Here is a 17,763-nt window from a genome sequence, read left to right as displayed (position 1 = left end):
AGAATTATTAAAACAATGTGATGGGAAATATGGAATGGTTGGAGCCGAGGGGCTAGAGGTAAAACTGCTGTCATCATGGAGATGTGTGTGCATATGGACAACCTGCTAGTTGTCCAAAGGGCAGTAAGGACAGAGAGGACTGTCCATTTCCCACTTTGCCCTTGTCCCTGAAGAGTTAGGTGTGCACCATGGTCTGCACTGGCTTTCATTGCTCGGCAGTGATTGTCTCAGCTGTGACAGACTCCACGTGGGGTCGAGCTGCAGTGTCAATGTGGACCTGACTTTCTGTCACCCCTGCATCTGCCAGCCCCAGGAGGACCTGTGGGACACGATCCTGCAAGCCGGGTGTCCCCCTGACAGTATCATTGAGGAGCAATCTGCAGCTGGGTAACAGGATTGGCACTGACAAAAGATCTCAGACCAAAGAAAAGCAAATGAATGTGAAACAGTTTCTGACTCTTGTGCGTGAGAAGATTCTAGGTAGAGATCCTCTACTAATAAGTAGGACTGCTGTTTGAGGTCAAAAGTCAAGAATATTCCTACTTCTAGTCATGGAAAGAAGACACTCAAAAGTTGTATTAGGTCCCTAAAGAGGAGAGTGGAAGATGTTAGAAAAAAAAATATATATGTATTAGCTAGCCGACTCAGCTAGGGAACCCGAACTAGGACATGAGCTTCGCAGAGCAGCTTGTCTGTTTTATTCACTGCGACATCTCCAGTGTTCTAAACAGTGCTTGACATGTAAAAGGCCCTTGATGAATACTTGTTGAATAAATGAATGAAATTGCCAAAGTCAAATGTGGAAAGCCTGGGAGGGCAATTAAACCAGGTTGGAGGACACAGACCTCTTTTTGCACAATTAGAAGAATCAGTTTTTTCAAAGGATACAAGATAAAGGAAAGGATATTATGCACAGGTCAAGATCAGATAACATCAACACTTTCAGATTATGTTTCCACACTAAAAAATCTGCTAATCATTATAAGTGTGTATGGTCAGGACAGATATAAAAAGCTAATATTCTCCTCTTCCCAATTAAGGAATGATAGTTACAGTTTTCCTTCATACTATTATGCCCTGAAAGAAAACTCTCAACACATTTAAGTCTGATATAATTATAGATTCAAAAATAAAACACCTGTCTATTGTCCCTGAAAAAAATATGTATGTATATGTGTTCTTGGAAAGATAAAGTTTTTCTTATAGTCAAAGAAATTTACTTGCTTCATAAGTGATGATGTTCATCGGGGATTTATTTCAGGCAGGTGATGTTCCTGAGCCTTAGAAGTGGGAGACACCTGTGAATGGAATGAAGGTTGGGGGCTCTTAGGGACTCTCTTCCCAAAGTTGAGGAGAGGCCTTCCTCACAATAGGCTGGAGGCTGGTGAACTCAAGGAGGGATCAAGAAAGTCTCAGTACAGAAGCCACTGTGCCTGCCTTCTACTGAAAGAGCTATTCTTACTTTTCCCGGCATTTTTTTGGACTGTGTTGGGTGAGATTTCATTTCGTAATTTGAATGACAGATTTCATCTTTACTTTTACAGAAAAAACCAGACCTTTGGTCCCTGTTGGTATTGTTTAAAATTTATTTACCATCTGCAGAGTGACATGCTGTGAGTAATGAGCTACCTAGAAGACTATTTTGGGGTTTTTGTGGGGGGCTTTTTGTTTGTTTTATTTCTTATATTTTTATTTTTGATATTGAAGTATAGTTGATATATTACTGCACAAGATAGTGATTTGACAATTATGAAATACCATAAGAAGTATGGTTGCCAGGGGTCATTATACAAAGTTATTATAATAGTACTAACTATATTCCTTATACTGTACTTTTCACACCTGTTACTTATTTTATAACTAGAAGTTTGTACCCTTTAATCCTCCTTCCTTATTTCACTTGATTTCCACTCCAGCAACCACTAGTTTGTTCTCTGTATTTATAAGTCTGGTTTTTGTTGTTCTTTGTATTGTATATTTAGATTCTGCCTAAGTGAAATTATATGGTATTTGTCTTTCCGTGATTTATTTTACTTAGCATAATACCCTCTAGGTCCGTCTATGTTGTTGCAAACGGCAATATTTTGTTCTTTTTCTTGTGGCTGTGAATATTCCACCGCGTGTGTATATATATGTGTGTGTATTTATCCACTCAACTGTCCATGGACACTTTCATTGCTTCCATATCTTGACTATTGTAAATAATGCTACAGTTAACATAGCGGTACATAGATCTCTTCGAATTACTGTTTGCATTTTCTTCAGGTGAGTTCTAACATTTTTTCTATTTTTCCTGTTTTTTTTCCTGTTTGATTCCAACAATCACATACTTTTCCCCCACACATACTTTTACCTCTGTAATGAACACAGGAATGTTATTTTGATCTATTTTAATAAGCAACTGTAAAATAATTTCAATATTTAATATGTAGCTCATAGGGGTTTGGAGAGTTATATTGGAGAGCTTTTGAGTTTCTATGATCTCATTTTAGAAAGAAAAAGAGAAAAGAAAATGAACCAAAACTTGCTGTTTTTTGTTTTTGTTTTAAAATTTTTTAATGTTTTATTTATTTCTGAGAGAGAGAGACAGCATGAGCAGGGGAGGGTCAGAGAGAGAGGGAGGTACAGAATCTGAAACAGGCCCCAGGCTCTGAGCTGTCAGCACAGAGCCCAACATAGGGCTCGAACCCACGAACTGTGAGATCCTGACCTGCGCCAAAGTCGGATACTTAACTGACTGAGCCACCCAGGCACCCCTCTGTTTTTTGTTTTTGTATGAACACACACAGAGAGAGAAGTGAGAAAGGACATAAACCAAGTGGATGCCATTGCTCACACAGGGGGTACGTGATTTTAAACTTCATTATACATCTTTGTATTATTTGATAAATAAAGCATGAATTACTTTTGTATTTTTACAAACTTGAATACAGTATGTTCAACAAACAAATATAGAAGTATTATGACATTTCCTCAAAAAATGAAACATAGAATTGCCACACGATTCAGCAATTTCTCTTCTGGGTACATATCCCTGAAGAACTGAAAGCAAGGACTCAAACAGATGCTTGTACACCTGTGTTCATAGCAGCATTAGTCCAACAGGCAAAATGCCCATCAATGGAAGAATGGAGAAACAAAGTGTGGTTTGTACATACAATGGAATATTATTCAACCTTAAAAAGGAGATTCGGACACATGCGACAACCTGCATGAAACTTGAGGACATAGGGCTAAGTGAAATAAGTCAGTCAGAAAAGGACAAATATTCCACTTACATGACATACCTAGAGTAGTCAAATTCATGGAGGCAGAAGATGAAATAGTGGCCACCAGGGGCTGGGGGCAGGGGAAATGGGGAGTTACTGTTTAGTGGGTTCAGAGGTCCAGTCTGTGATGGTGGAAGAGTTCTGGAGATGAATGATGTGGTGATTGGGCAACAAGGTGAATGCATTCAATACTACTGAAATGTACACCTAAAATAGTTTAAAATAGTGAATTTTATGTTAGTGTGATTTATGACAGTAAAAAAAAGACACCTTTGGTCTCATTTATTTTTGGTAAGTAAAGTACTAGTTTGTGGGTGTCAAGAATAGCAGGAATGGAAGTTGAGCCAATGAAGTGGAGAAGGGGTGGGTGGAAAGAGTACTGGAGAAAGGGGTGAGGCAGGCTCCCAAACCTCAGCCCCTGGACCCATGTGAGGAGTTCTGGAACCACGTCTGTGGGAGAGGAGGCTACCGAGCCTGCCTGTGGTGAGCATCTGAGGGCGACCTGGCTGAGCCTTGAACAAAGTGGTCATCTCCTTGGCCATGCCCTCCATACCAGGTTGGAGGAGGGGGAGCAATTAGAGCCTGACCCTGTGAGATGGCAGCCATGGTCACGCTGAAGGCCCTGATGCATGTGCCTAGGACCTCCACTTTGACCCAGAACAGTGAAGACCCACAGGGCCCCCTTCGTCCCACTTAGGGAGTAAGAGCACGGGGAGAAGTGTGATGGCATTGGACACACAGGCACAGGCTGGGTGCATCAGTGGCAGACAGTGGTCCAATCATGGAGGACATTGTGGGGACATCTCCCACCCTCCTGCCCCCAAAATCTTCCTGCTGCCCCACCACCTTCACCACACACACACACACACACACACACACACACACACACAACTGCCACATCTTCTGCCACACTGTCAAGATGATATAAAATAATCATCATCAAAATAATTGACTTTTTAGGTACAGCCTCTGTACCTTCCTACCCCCAGCACCCCAAACAATGCTCTATAAATATTGTCAAATTTTATTGGCATGTGTGGTTTTTCAGGCCTGGCTTGAAAAGATTCCAGGCTAAGCAACTATGGATTTACAGCTTTGTCTGTTGCTTTTTATCAGAAAATATGATTAAGGGCCATCCTGGTCTTGGCTCACACACATTCATATATTCATTCTTGTGTGTGTTCCTTCACAATCATTAAGCACCTACTGCTAGGTACTAAGCTTGGTAACCCTGTAAATTATTGAGACACACTAAGGGTACTGGTTAAACCCTTCATGTTGGATGCACGGGATTGCTAAGGTCCAGAGTGGGAAGGATATTTGCATATGGTTGTTTTGTGTTTTAAGTTGTTTCCAGCTTTATTAAGATATAATTGACATACCACACTGGGTGAGCTAAAGGTGTACAATGTAATGATTTGATACATTTATATATTGTGAAATGATTACCAAATAAGGTTAACACATTTATCACCTCATATAGTTACAATTTTGTGTGTGGGAGGGGTGAGAACTTTTAAGATCTACTATCTTAGCAACTTTCAAGTATAGAATAAGTATTTTCTTTTACGTAGGGTTCATTCCCAGCGCAGAGCCCAACACAGGGGCTTGAACTCATGACCCTGAGATCAAAACCTAAACTGAGATCAAGAGTTTGACACTTAACCAACTGAGCCATTCAGGCACCCCTAGAATACAGTATTTTAAACCACAGTCACCATATTGTACATTATATGCCCAGAAGTGTTTCCGTGTTTTCTCAATAATGATATACAAAGGAACACAAGCATACGGAAAAAAGAAAAAACAAAAAACCAAACCTCAACATTACTAATCATTAGAGAAATCCAAGTCAAAACCACAATGAGATATCCCCATGCCCATTAGATGATTACCATTAAAAATATATATAACAAATGTTGGTAGAGAAAGTGGAACCCTCATGCACTGCTGGTGGGGATGTAAAATGGTAAAACCTGTGGAAAACAGCATGGTGGTTTCTCAAAAAATTAAACGTACAATTAGCATATGATCCAGCAATTCCACTTCTAAATATTTTTAATGTTTATTTATTTTTGAGAGAGAGGGCTCATGCATGCAAACAGAGGAGGGGGCAGAGAGAGAGAGATAGACAGACAGAGGGTCCGATGATTCTGCCTGGGTTTTGTGATTATCAAACAGTGTGTAAAATGTCTTTTACTGACTATAGCAACTAAACTAGAGGGGTGCCCGGATGGCTCAGCTGGTTAAGTGTCTGACTTGATTTCAGCTCAGGTCTTAATCTCAGGTTCAGGGCACTGCCCTATATCCTTATCATACATTCTTAGTTCTTTAGCTTAAAAAACTTAAAGGGTTGTGAATTCAAGCCCTGCATTAGACTCTGCATTTGGCTTGAAGCCTACTTTAAAGAAAAAAAAAAAGGTAAAGAAATAAAAAAATAGAGTAGAGTATCAAAAGAAATAATGGTTCAGGTCAAGAGAAGTAATGGTTCAGATGTTATAGGTACAGATTCAGCCTCAGGCTGGATATGAAGTTTTAGATGCCACATTCTTATATATTTAATTTATGATAGCAATTTAATGGCATTATAAATAAAGTTTGGAAAAGAAAATCAACGGGGGTACCTGGGTGGCTCAGTTGGTTAAGCATTGGCTTAAGATGTCGGCTCAGGTCATGATTTCGCAGTTCATGAGTTCGAGCCCCACATTGGGCTCCGTGCTGACAGCCTGGAGCCTGAAGCCTGCTTTGGATTCTGTGTCTTCCTCTGTCTCTCTGCCCCTCCCCTGCTTGCATTCTGTCTCTGTCTCTCTCTCAAAAATAAACATTAAAAAGTTTTTTGAGAAGAAAATCAACCATAATGCCACTACCCTGACATTGGAGAAAATTCAGCAGGGCACCCTTCCAGGTAGAAGAAACAGCAAGTACAAAAGCCTTGAGGCATAGGTGAGCTTGGTGTGTTCAAGGAGCAGAAAAGACAGTGCGGCTGGGTAACAGTGTTGTGCGGGATGGTCCAAGCCTCATGCTGGACATCTTGTGGGTGTCCCTCCAGCTCACAAACCAGCAACCTTCCTTCGCCTGCTGATCCTCCTCTGAACACCCTACTTCCACAGCCCCTCTGCAAACACACTAACCCAGAAGAGGGACTTGAAGTATGACCCGGTGTGTGTGAAGAGGGGAAGGGATGATGAATACAGTTGGGTCCTCTCTCCAAGGCATTTGGACTTGGGATAGGATAAGGGTCAAGCAGTCTCTCTGGAAAGTTCCAGCACCCTGGAAGCTGTGGAAAAGGTGCTGTGGTCTCCATGTCAGCTGGAGTCAGAGGAGGCAGGTGGGTAGGGATAGCAGCAGGGATTCAGAGCTGAGTCAACAGTCAGCTTCTTAGTGCATCCATCCTGAAGGCCCCTCCCCTGGCAGGTTGGATTCCTGCCTCAGGTTCACAGAGCACTTCCTATATCCTATCACACATTCACAGTTCTTTAGCTTAAGCTGACTTGGGTCAATGAATAACAAGTGTTTTCAGAAAGAGTTCTGTGGTCAGCTAATTTGGGAAACTGAGTTAAAAAAAAAATTTAACAGCTTTTTATCTGTAGGAATTCTCAGAGCCTTTAGTAGGATTGTGTACATCCAAAAAAGGAACTCTCCAAAACAAACAAAAACCCTTAAGCGAGCCACATTTCCTACACTGATGTCCCAGGCTACCCTGGGAAATAGTGTAACAATGTTAAGCTGGGAGGTTTTCAGCTTCCATTTTGACTGAGTCCTGGAAGGCCAGGAAGGATAGAGAGCCCAGCTACTCTGGCCGACAGAAATATGTCTGTTACTGAAAACACTCATTGCAGTAAGTAATTTTATCCAGGAGAGAAGGACAGGGACAGAGGGAAAGAGAGTGTAGTTATCTTCTGGTTGTTGTCCATTGAGTCTAGGCTTTCAATGAAACTACTGAAAGCTCAGAATCATTCCAGTACATTTGTCACCTCCAAAATCACATTCCAGTAACGGATGTGTTCACACGTGCAAACTGCCTAAAATCGATGCCATCCACAAGACGATTTACTGTCTGAATGTGGAGACTGAGACTCCCCTGCTCACATAATTCAGAAAGGATTAGATAGAAACCATGGGCTTCACAACGACCCTCAATCACCCCAGAGCTTGCCTTTCATCTCCCTTGTGTCCACCTACCACTTGCTGTGCTGGGCACCCCAGAGACTAGCAGGACAGCCTGCTCACCGGAAACTCCTAGTCTGATGATGCAAGGAATTAAGGTCCAAACTGACACACACACACACACACACACACACACAGAGTGGGGAATAAGGGGCACAGGGCACTATGGGGGGGGGCAAAGTGGGTTCTTGGGCTTGGCTAGGTTGGGCTGGGGGCCAGGTCTAAGCTTTAGGGGTGCCAGAGGAAGGGGCAGCCATGCCGGGCTCTAAGGGGCCAGATGGAGGCCTGAGTCAGACCCACTGTGGGGTGGAGAGGCCCGGCAAGCCGTGGAGGGCCTCGAACGCCCAGCTAACAGCCCTTATACGAGACTGCGTATTACAGACGGGTGTAGGAAACAGGTTTTATGTGATGTTTACTCATGACAAGCCATTTGTCCACATGCCTCGGTGAGTCATAAACCGCCTCTGGCAGCACCTAGACCAACCAAGGCAGCTGCGCCCTTCGCTGACGCCTGCGCGGGACCTGGGTGTCGGAGGGCTTCGGCACCCCGCAGGCGCCCCGCCCACGGTCTGACCCCGCCCCCTTCCCTTGGGCCCGCCTCTGGGGGCGGAGACGTCGACAGCCGGGCCCCTAGCTGGGAGTGGAGCGCGGCGACCGCGCAGCGCATCTGCAGATCCCGCGCTCCAGCTCGCGGCCGCGAAGCCCCAGAGCGGAGTGTCCAGACCGCACCGGCGAGTCCCGCAGGGCAGGTGCGGGGCAGCGGCCGGGTCCTCGCGCTTGGAGGACCGATGTGCCCGGGTGTCAGGACGCGTGGACCTGAGCTCCGGTGAAGCTCTGGGAAAGTGTCACACAGCGGCGACGAGATGCAAGCGGAGGAGCCCGGCGCCCCTGGGGTCTCCGGTGCCCAGAGAAGCCAGCGCGCACTCAGCCCCGAGCCGCGCCTGTCCAGCCAGCTGCTGCCTGAGCTGTACACCTTTGTGGCGCGAGTGCTGTTCTACCTGGCGCCCGTCTACCTTGCGGGCTACCTGGGGCTCAGCATAACCTGGCTGCTGCTCGGCGCTCTGCTATGGATGTGGTGGCGCAGGAACCGCCGCGGGAAGCTGGGGCGTCTGGCAGCCGCATTCGAATTCCTAGACAACGAACGCCAGTTCATTAGCCGCGAACTGCGGGGCCAGCACCTGCCGGCCTGGGTAAGCAGGAGGGCGGAGGTGGGAGATGAGGTGGGAGGTGGGGTGGATGCCTTTGGAGGTCCGCAAGGAATCTGCGGTCCGCGAGGGAGCTGGGGGCGGAGCTCCGCGATCCGAACACCTTGTGTCCCACCAAGCCTGGCTCACAGACCCCTCGCGGCGGCGGCCCTCAGCCTAATCCCCACCTCTGGCCGGGCAGCGTGGGCAACGGGGAACTGAGGTTTCACTTATGGGCTCAGAGCCTGGGAGAAAAGTCACGGGCGGGCCACACCCAGGAAAATAAAAAAACAAGGGCGTCTGGGACTTTGCAAAGTTACTCAGGAGGGAAGCAGAAGGCATTTATTTCTTCCACCCACTTGTTAACTCAAAGAAAGAACGCAAGGCGGAAAATGGATCCGCCAATGCAGCAATGACAGAAACTGCGGCCTAGTTACCGCGGCAGAGGTCCGGACAGAGGGAGGGGGGCCGAGCCAGAGATGGGATTGACGGGATGGGGTTGGAGGCTGGATCGCCAGCTTCTCTCCCTGCCTCCATCTGGTAGGGATGCTCAGACTTGCCCAGACACATGCACATATTCACACTCTACAACTACACACCCACCTCCTGGTATGGAACGGCCTGGACTACGGTTTCTCAAATGCTTATGATCCTGAGAATCACCTGGCCCACTTAAGAAAAACAAGTTCAGAGCCCCACCTGGCAACTCTCAGATGGGACTAAGGCACCTGGGTGAATCTTAGGATCTGATGAGTTTGGGAAGTACCCGCAACAGAGGCGTTCGGTCTAAGGCTTGGTTTGTGGCAAACCTACCCCTCTGGGTGCTTCTCTGATTCTTCCAGATACACTCAGGTCCACAGGGGAGATGTCCAGAGGCCCTCAGACCCCTCTTTTCCTCTGGCCTGAAGCCTGTATTTTAAAATTCAGGCAGGCCATGACAGTAGCCTTCAAAGTGCTTCTTTCTATTAGAAAGATCTGTTTGTATTTATCTTTAAAACAAGAGAGAAATTAAGCCTTACTATATTAGTTTGCTAGGGTTGCTATAACAAAGTACCACAGACACAGAAACACACACACACCCAGACACACAAACAACAGAAATTCATCAAGATCAAATTGTCAGCAGGGTTTACTTTTTCTGAGGCTTCTCTTTGGCTTGTAGATGGCTGTCTACACCATGTCTTCATATGGTCTTCCCTCTGTATATATATGTGTACAAATTTCCTTTTTTTTAAAGTTTATTTTGAGAGAGACAGTGTACATGTGCAAGCGAGCAGGGGAGGGACAGAGAGAGGGGAGGGAGAGAATCCCAAGGAGGCTCCACGCTGTCAGCACAGAGCCTGATGGGGGCTCAAACTCATGAATTGTGAGATATGACCTGAACCAAAATCAAGAGTATCAAGAGTCAGACACTTAATCGACTGAGCCACACAGGTGCCCCCCAATTTCCTCCTCCTTTAAAGTCACCAGTCACATTGGCTTAGGGTCCACCCTAATGACCACATATAACTTAATCAGCTATTTAAGGGCCCTCTTTCCAAAAACAGTCACATTCTGGGGTCCTGGTGGTTAGGACTTCAACATATGAGTTTGGGGGACTATGGTTCAGTTCATAACACTGATAGTTAATATATGGATTGACAGTACCATTTTGTAAATTGGTTCACATATATTGAGAATGAGGGGGCCCAAACCTCCTGCTAAGGGTGCACAATAATCACAATGACAGCTTTCCTACAGTAGCAGCCATGGGAACAGTATTTGTGTCCTGTCTCCCAAACTTGATTATCCTGATTGTTCTTTGGGGGCTTGTGATCCTGAAAGATGTGGGCCGGGAAAGCAGGCCTAGACCTATCCACACTCCTGGATCATTGTTAAGGGAGTCCTGCATGCCTGTCTGACTTCTGTTGTGAGCCCATGATGGCTTTAGTCCATGGGGGGGGGGGGGCGGCTGGTGAGTCCTCACCAAAAGACAGCCCTCCCTTTCTGCCCCTTATATTAGGGAGGGCTCTAGACACTTAGTTGTATGCCAAAGGTAATGTTTCTGAAGTTGAGGCAAGAATCAGATCCTGTGGGGACACTGACATGCCCCAACCACTATCACCTGCCCCCCTGCACATGAACACCAGGGGCAAAACATGACACTAGCCAACGGGGAGCTCAACCTGAGGGGTGAGACAACACCGGAAGCTAGCTCACCTCATCAACCACACCCCAGGGCTGACCTGGCTGGGTCTAGGGGCACACAGAGGAAGTTGATGGTGTGTCTCCTTCCAAGAGGCCAGTCTGGGGCAGGAAGTGGATGCATGTAGATAATTGCCATAGAGGGTCTCAGGGGAGCCAGAGATAGTCTGACCAGGGTCCAGCCCAGGGTTGAAAGCGGGGAGCAGAAGACATCCCGCTTGATTTCCATATAAAAATGTCCCCAGACCACAGCCTCTCATTGCCTTGGCAGGGTCCTGGGAGGAGCCTGGCCTCACTTGCATTCTCCAGGCTCCCCTGGCTGGGTTGGCTGGCCGATTTGGTGGGCCAGGACATGGATTGCCTTTTGGATTGAGGCAGTGGTGCTGGAAAGGGGATTCCAAGCTGGGGGAGGCTTTAGAGCCCATCATGGAGGCATGAAGTGGCCAGTATATGAGGGAGCACCATACAGTTTGGCTTGGTTTGGCAGGATAGTTTGGTGGGTGTTGATGGACAGGGGCCAAACTGAGACGGCTTGATGGAGGTTGGCCTGATTCTGAAGGCCACTAGGAGCCTGTGGAAGGCTTTGGAAAGACCCTGTAAAAAGCAGCGTAGCGGGGAGGAATGAAGCTAGAGAAGAGAGACCAGATGAGAAGTTGATTTAAGCCAAGATGGTGGTAGTGAGGACTGAGGAGGAGGAGGGAGATGTGTAAGAGTGGGGCTCTGGATGCTTGGTGGCCTCTAGATCAGTGTGAGGGAGGGCTCCAGGAATCTTCCAGAGTGTTTTCTAATCTGGGGAGCTGGGCATCCAGAATGAGAAGCAGGTCCGGGGAGGTTGGTTGTCTGTGGGAACACCTGTGTAGAGCAACTAGCTGCAGGTGTGGGCTTTTCACCCTGTCTTGTGAAGGCTGCCAAACCAGGAGATGATGTGGAAAACATGGAAGCTTCTTGGTTGAATACTCTGTCCCTGTCTCCTGAGGAACGCATGCTGTTTATGAAGACAGAGACATGGCTCTGGGCATGGTGGGGGCAGTGTGACCCTTGCCCATGGTTTCAGAGCACCGGGGTCTTTATCCTTTTATATGGACCTGTCAGCGTGCCTTCTTCCCTGTTTTGAGAACTGATTTCCTTGCATAGAAGTGCAGTCGCTGGCTTATGACCTCCTTTGGTATCAAGAAATATTTTTAGAAATTAACAGCAAACCAACAGTTGGGGGAAGCTGAAGAAAAGTTGAGGGTCTTGAAGGGAGGGTGTGGGGAATCCAGCCCACAGGCTGCTAGGAAAGCTCACCGTGTTCTAATTTGCACCAAGCCCTTGTGAGTGGGTAGAGGAGGCCCAGACCAGGAACTGGGGCGAGTCTTCCCTGCCAGGCCCTCATGGGCATTTTTAGTTCCCATTGGAGCAGAGTTTCCTACCCTGTGACACCCCTCAACACACTGCCCCCAGCTGCTGCCTCCAGGTGATCTTAGAGATTCCTTTCCCCACCGAGCTTCAGTGTCCCCGCCTGTAAAAGGCGGTTGTTCTGGTCAAGCTTCACCCAGAGCTGACTTTCCTCTGAGTCCCTTCCAGGGAAGAGAGAGCTGGAAGAAAGGATTCTTCTGCTTTGCAAGGGGTCACCAGTGAAGAAGCCAGGGATCTTCTTGGCCTGTGAACGTGGCCTGGCCACTGGGAGAGAGCAGGCCGAGCTGCCCCCACCGCACATCCTCTGAACAGAGAAATGGCTCCCACTCGCTGTTCATGTACGACTGTTTTATATATATATCTTGCACACAGTTTTTAGATATATTTTTCAAGGAATGAGGAGCCCCTTCCATTAGCCCACCTTACCAGGGCTGGGGTCTGTGGACCGGACAGTGACAAAAATGGAGTCCTTGGTGCTGCAGAGCTGGCAAACCCGCAGTGGCTGCCGATGGGAGAGCCAGCAGGTGGAACGTGGAAGTGAGACTCCATCCTGGACCCGGCTCTTTCCAGGACGTGCTCCCACAGACCCTTGAGTTCCAGCGGCCGCACTGCAGAAGCCGTTCCCGTTCTGATCTTCATGCTCTGGGCTCAAGACACTTCACAGGGTCCCTTCGCTGACCCGCCGCCCCTCGCGGCCTAGCCCCTGGGTGAAGCTTGGCCAGTTGCCCCCCTGACCTTCTACACCAGGTTGCTCCTTCAGCGCCCCGTGCCCTTTCATGTTATTCATCAAGCATGAATGTTCATGTTTGATGAATATTCATCCAACAAGCACCTTGTCCTGTGCTCGGTAACCTGGTAAAGCTGACTGGTTTATGAGAGGTGTGTTGTGCCTGTCACCACTGTGCTGGCGTGCTGAGGGAACCTCCATGAGGACCTGTGTGGCTCCAGGTTTCAGGAATGAGAACCTGGGACTGAGCAGAGTGGGGGAAGAGCTGTCCGGAGGCCTGGCGTTTTGTCTGTCTGGGTCCCCCCGTCTAGCCAGACTTGAGGCTCTCCTGCCAGCTGATAGCAATCAGTTGGCTGCTTTGTTAGAAACAACCCTCAGTATCCACTGGGATGGGGGTGGGGGCTGAGGTGATGTGGTGGCTGGTGGGGACTTGGAGTCTGATGCTCATTCGCTGGGAGAGCTTGAGACGGTCCCCTGTCTGGGTCCCTGGTTCCCCTCTGAAAATGACGAGGCTCCAGGAGATGTCCCGCGGAGTCTTCTCAGCTGTAGGAGGCTGTCATCATGAATCAGTCCCAGGTTGGCTTTTCTGTAGTGCCACCCGCCCACAGGACCCGGTTCCGCAGTCTTTCTTGCCTGCCCGTCATCTAACTGGGTGTGCCCTGGGGACATCAGCTGAGACCAGCGCCGGGGAAATCAGTTCACGCAAAGCAGTGAGCATTCCAGGGCTCCCGGCAGTGACCCCAGGATGCTGCCCTCAGGGCGTCCCTACCCATCATTCAGGCCAAGGACGAGGGTTGAGTGCTTTGCTTTCCTGGGGCTGAGTTTGACCGACCTTCTGTGGGTGGAGCAGCAGTCTTCCAGGGCCCAGGCGCTGTGGTCTGTCCCTCTGTCCCGTACTGATACTGTTGTTAGAGGAAGTAATGCAATGACAGCTCTGAGCTGATGAGCTCAATTCTTGGAGCCAGTGCTGTGGGAGACGGTCTTAAACATCTGCCTGGAGTTAGGGGACTTATTTGTGGGGTCCCTGCAGCTCCGTGAGGTCATGCGTATGGCTTGGAGTCAGGCTTGTCCTCAGGAAGGAGGCGGCACTGCATGTTTTAGTCATGCCCCTTGAGTCTCTGCCCCATGTCTTAGTGATGCTTCATGGACTTACCACGACTCCGGCCAGGGTTGGGCAATAAGGGGGACAGAACGTGGGCGTCCACCCCTCCAGGCCCAGCACAGGGATCTCCAGCATCTGTGTGTTCATTCCTATACTCAGTCTGGAAACATGCATGGAGGGCTCGCAGTGCGTCAGGCACAGTGTGCAGGCTGACTAATGATATGAGTGACATGTGGTCCCCGCCCTCAAGGAACCCTGGGTCTAGATGGTGACTCAGACCCGCTAGAACAGCCTTTCCTGATACAGTGTGATCAGTCCTGTGAGGTGGCCGGGCAGGCTCCGAGAAAGCCTGGGGCAGGGGATCTGACCCAGGCTGGAAGTGGCCCACGAGGCAACACTTTGGTGATGCTGGCTGAGGAAAAGGATGGGAACTGTGGGCAGGTTTGGTCAGTTGAGCTCATAGTCTCATTCCGGGGGAAGATTCTGGGACAGCAACTTATGATACCCTAGCTCACACGAGACTGCCCATTGCTTTATGTAGAAGGGGCTGAATGCTTCTGTGACAGAAGTGTCCACAGCAATCTTTTCTCCCAGCCAAGTACCTAAGGACCTTAGTAATGGGGAGGTCACATGGTAGACAAGGATCCGCGCCAAGGCAGGGGACAGCCATCGCCCTGCTCCTCTGTCGTGGCCCCCTGTCCAGTGGGCAGGAAGTGTAAAGAGCTGGTCACCAGCTTCCATTGGCTTCCTGGCTCTGGCTTGACGGCAGGTTGAGCTGGTACTTCAGTGGGAATGTTCCCAGTGACACTGGGGGGACCTCTGGAGGGTGTGAGTTGCCCCCTGAAGGTCACAACCCAGCTACACAGAGAAGACTGGGCCTAGCCTTCCCTTCCTCCTTCCTGACCCTCCTTCCCCTCCCTTCATTTACTTCTCCTGGGAGAGTTTCCGGGTTTTTCATGTCAGGAAACTTAGAGCTTACAGCCCCAAAGTGTTCACATGTGCCTGAGGGAAGTGATTTCCTCCTCCCTCCTCCTTTACTGCAAATAGTGAAGAGTTAAAAGGTGTTTTCTGTCCCAGTGGGTGCTATTAAAGGGGAAAGCCCCGTTCTCTTTACCCTGTCTTTCAAGCTGAGGGTCTGAGAGGTGACTCCCTCAGGCTACACGGCAAGCCCTCTCTCTCTAGGAGCTCGGGGGAAGCCCCATCACAGGGTGCCGGGAGTCCTCCAGACATTCAGAGGAAAGAGGCAGGAAAATACAGAATGTTTCAAAACCCCAGAGTCGCACACTCCATTCCTTTGCCCATGTTGTGTTTACGTTTTTAAGTCACTGGTAATAAAAAGGGGTTAAACATCTTTTTTCTGGTTGTAAAAGCGGAAGTATTCCCGTTGTAGAATGTTTGGAAATGGCCTGAAAGAATTAGATCCAGCATTTACAGTCCCTCTAACCCGAGATAACATTATTCTATTTGTGTATACTTCTTTTGCATAGAAAATATATGAACACAGTTGAAAAAAAATTGTACCCCTTTTTTCTTATTTTTTTCTATTAACATTCTATTACATTCTCCAAAATCATGCTTAAGGATTATAATATCCTTAATGTGAATATAGCCTATACTGCTTAATTATTTCTCTAGCGTTGATTGTCTCAGTTATTTCCAGGGGTGTCCTATTTGTGTAGCTAGCAGAGGTGGGGGGTGTTTCCTGTTTCTGTCTGGAATTTCTCCCTCTGGGCTGCCAGAGGCTCCCTTGACCTTTCCATCAAGTCCAAGCTCAGGCTCCCTGCTCTCTGACACTGCTCCTCAGGCCCCCATAGCACCCTGAGCCTGTGTCACCCCACTTCCTTTCTGGACTTGCATTTTTCTGGACTACCTATTTTTGCATCTGACTTTTCTTCCAGACTGAATGCTCTTTTAAGGCAAGGTGTGTTTCCTGCTCCGGTCTGTACCCTCACTTCCTCCGCTGGCACCTAGTACATAGTAGGCTCTCGGTAAAAATCTGTTCCATGAATGTTGCATGAACCTTAGTCTGTGTTTCTCAAGTTCCTTACTATAGATTCCTACGTGTTAAACTGATACGTCAAGGCTTGGGAACAACTTAAAGATTCTCATTCCCACTTCACCGTGGCCTTATCAGCATTGATACTACATGTTTTAGTCTTTTTAAAAAAAAGTTTATTAATGAAGAGAGAGAGTTCGCGTGCATGCACAAGTAGAGGAGGGGCAGAGGGAGGGAGGGAGGGAGAGAATCCTAAGCAGGCTCCATACTGTCAGCACAGAGCACAATGCAGGGCTGGAACTCACAAATGGTGAGATGATGACCTGAGCTGAAGTCAGGCGTTTAACTGACTGAGCCATCCAAGTGCCCCTACATTTTTTGGTCTTTTAAGGTGTATATCATTTTATTACACACTGCAGATAATTGCCTTTTTTTTTTTTTTTACAAATTGAAGGTTTGTGGCAACCCTGCATCAAGCAAGTCTATCAGTGCATTTAGTCAACAGCTTTGCTTTCTTTGTCACATTTTGGTAATCCTTGCAGTATTTCACATTTTTTCACCATTGTTTTATTTGGTGATCTGGGATTAGTGATTATGACTTCCTGAAAGCTCAGATGATGGTTAGTACTTTTGAGCAATAAAATATATTTAATGTATGTACATTGTTTTTTAAAACATTGCACACTTAATAGACTACCATAAAGTGTAAACATAGCTTTTATATAGGAAATGAAAAAATTCATTTGACTCATTTTATGGTAATATTCGCTTGATTGCTATGGCCTAGAACCAAACCTGCAGTATCTCTGAGGTATGCCTATACTAGTTAGATAAGCAAGAGGATATGTTTTTTAACCTTTGGGCATTACCAAACCTAACTGCATGACCGAACTCTCTGGGACTTAACATTCCACTCAGACTCTGTGGACAGCCCAGGTAGTCCCTCGGTGCTCCAAGCCCTTCCCCCTCAGCAAATGGTGACAGGCTCCTGGCACCAGTTTTCTCATGGCCAGTGACTGCCTTTGGAGTTGCCTTGGGCCAGTCTGCAGGCTGGGTGTGTTGCTAAATAGCCTATGGATTTTAGAACAGCACTGAATGGAACTTCAAGTTGGCAAAATATTTTTTTTCCCTTAAAGCCCTGTTAGCAGGGTAATTTTAAGCAGAAGAGCAGGCAGATTTAAAGCAATTTTTATGGTTAAATGTTTACCTTCCAAGAAGAGAGAAAAGGAAGTGAAGGCTGTTCTTCACCAGAAACAAAAGTGAATGAAATGAGGGACCATTTTCTGATGGAGGAGAAACCGCTGAATTAGCACCACAGAGGGAGCACCTGTCTTGAAAGACAGGAGTGTGTGTCTAGGTCTTTGAAATACAAAGAGACACGGGAACATTCTCTATCTCTGTGTGTCTGTGTGTGTGTGTACATGGTTGCTCCCATGGGACTAGCTACCATCCCCGTGACAGGGTGTGAGCCAGGTCCACCTGGTGACACCAGGCCTTTTAAGTGAAGCCCTCCAATCCCCATGCCTCCTGAGAGGGTCTGGTGACCAAGAGCCGCTGTCCAGGCCTCCCAGCCCATCTGTGCTCCGTGCCTAGGCTGCAGCGCTGCCGGGTACAGCCATCACTCTGGCTCCGTTTCCTCACTGCTGTGGAATCATTTTTCCTAAAGGGTTTAAGAAGTAAAACACGACCACCTAGAGATGAGGTGTGGCGCCATTGTGGTGGCCTCTGCTGGCCTG

General features: G+C 47.8%; 1 protein-coding gene across 1 annotated transcript in view; it reads left to right on the top strand.

Annotated features, from left to right (window-relative positions):
- Window positions 1–8,299: 8,299 nt before the first annotated feature.
- ESYT3 (extended synaptotagmin 3) overlaps window positions 8,300–17,763 on the top strand; it is a 49,386-nt gene continuing 39,922 nt past the window's right edge. Inside the window, exon 1 of the mRNA XM_039218195.1 lies at window positions 8,300–8,626. Within this exon, the coding sequence (XP_039074126.1) occupies window positions 8,300–8,626 (327 nt within the window). The remainder of the gene's footprint in view (window positions 8,627–17,763) is intronic.

Source organism: Hyaena hyaena, unplaced genomic scaffold (genome assembly GCF_003009895.1).
Source record: "Hyaena hyaena isolate Hyena2069 unplaced genomic scaffold, ASM300989v1 scaffold_745, whole genome shotgun sequence".
NCBI classification, from domain to species: domain Eukaryota; kingdom Metazoa; phylum Chordata; class Mammalia; order Carnivora; family Hyaenidae; genus Hyaena; species Hyaena hyaena.
This window is presented reverse-complemented; position numbering and strand designations above follow the sequence as displayed.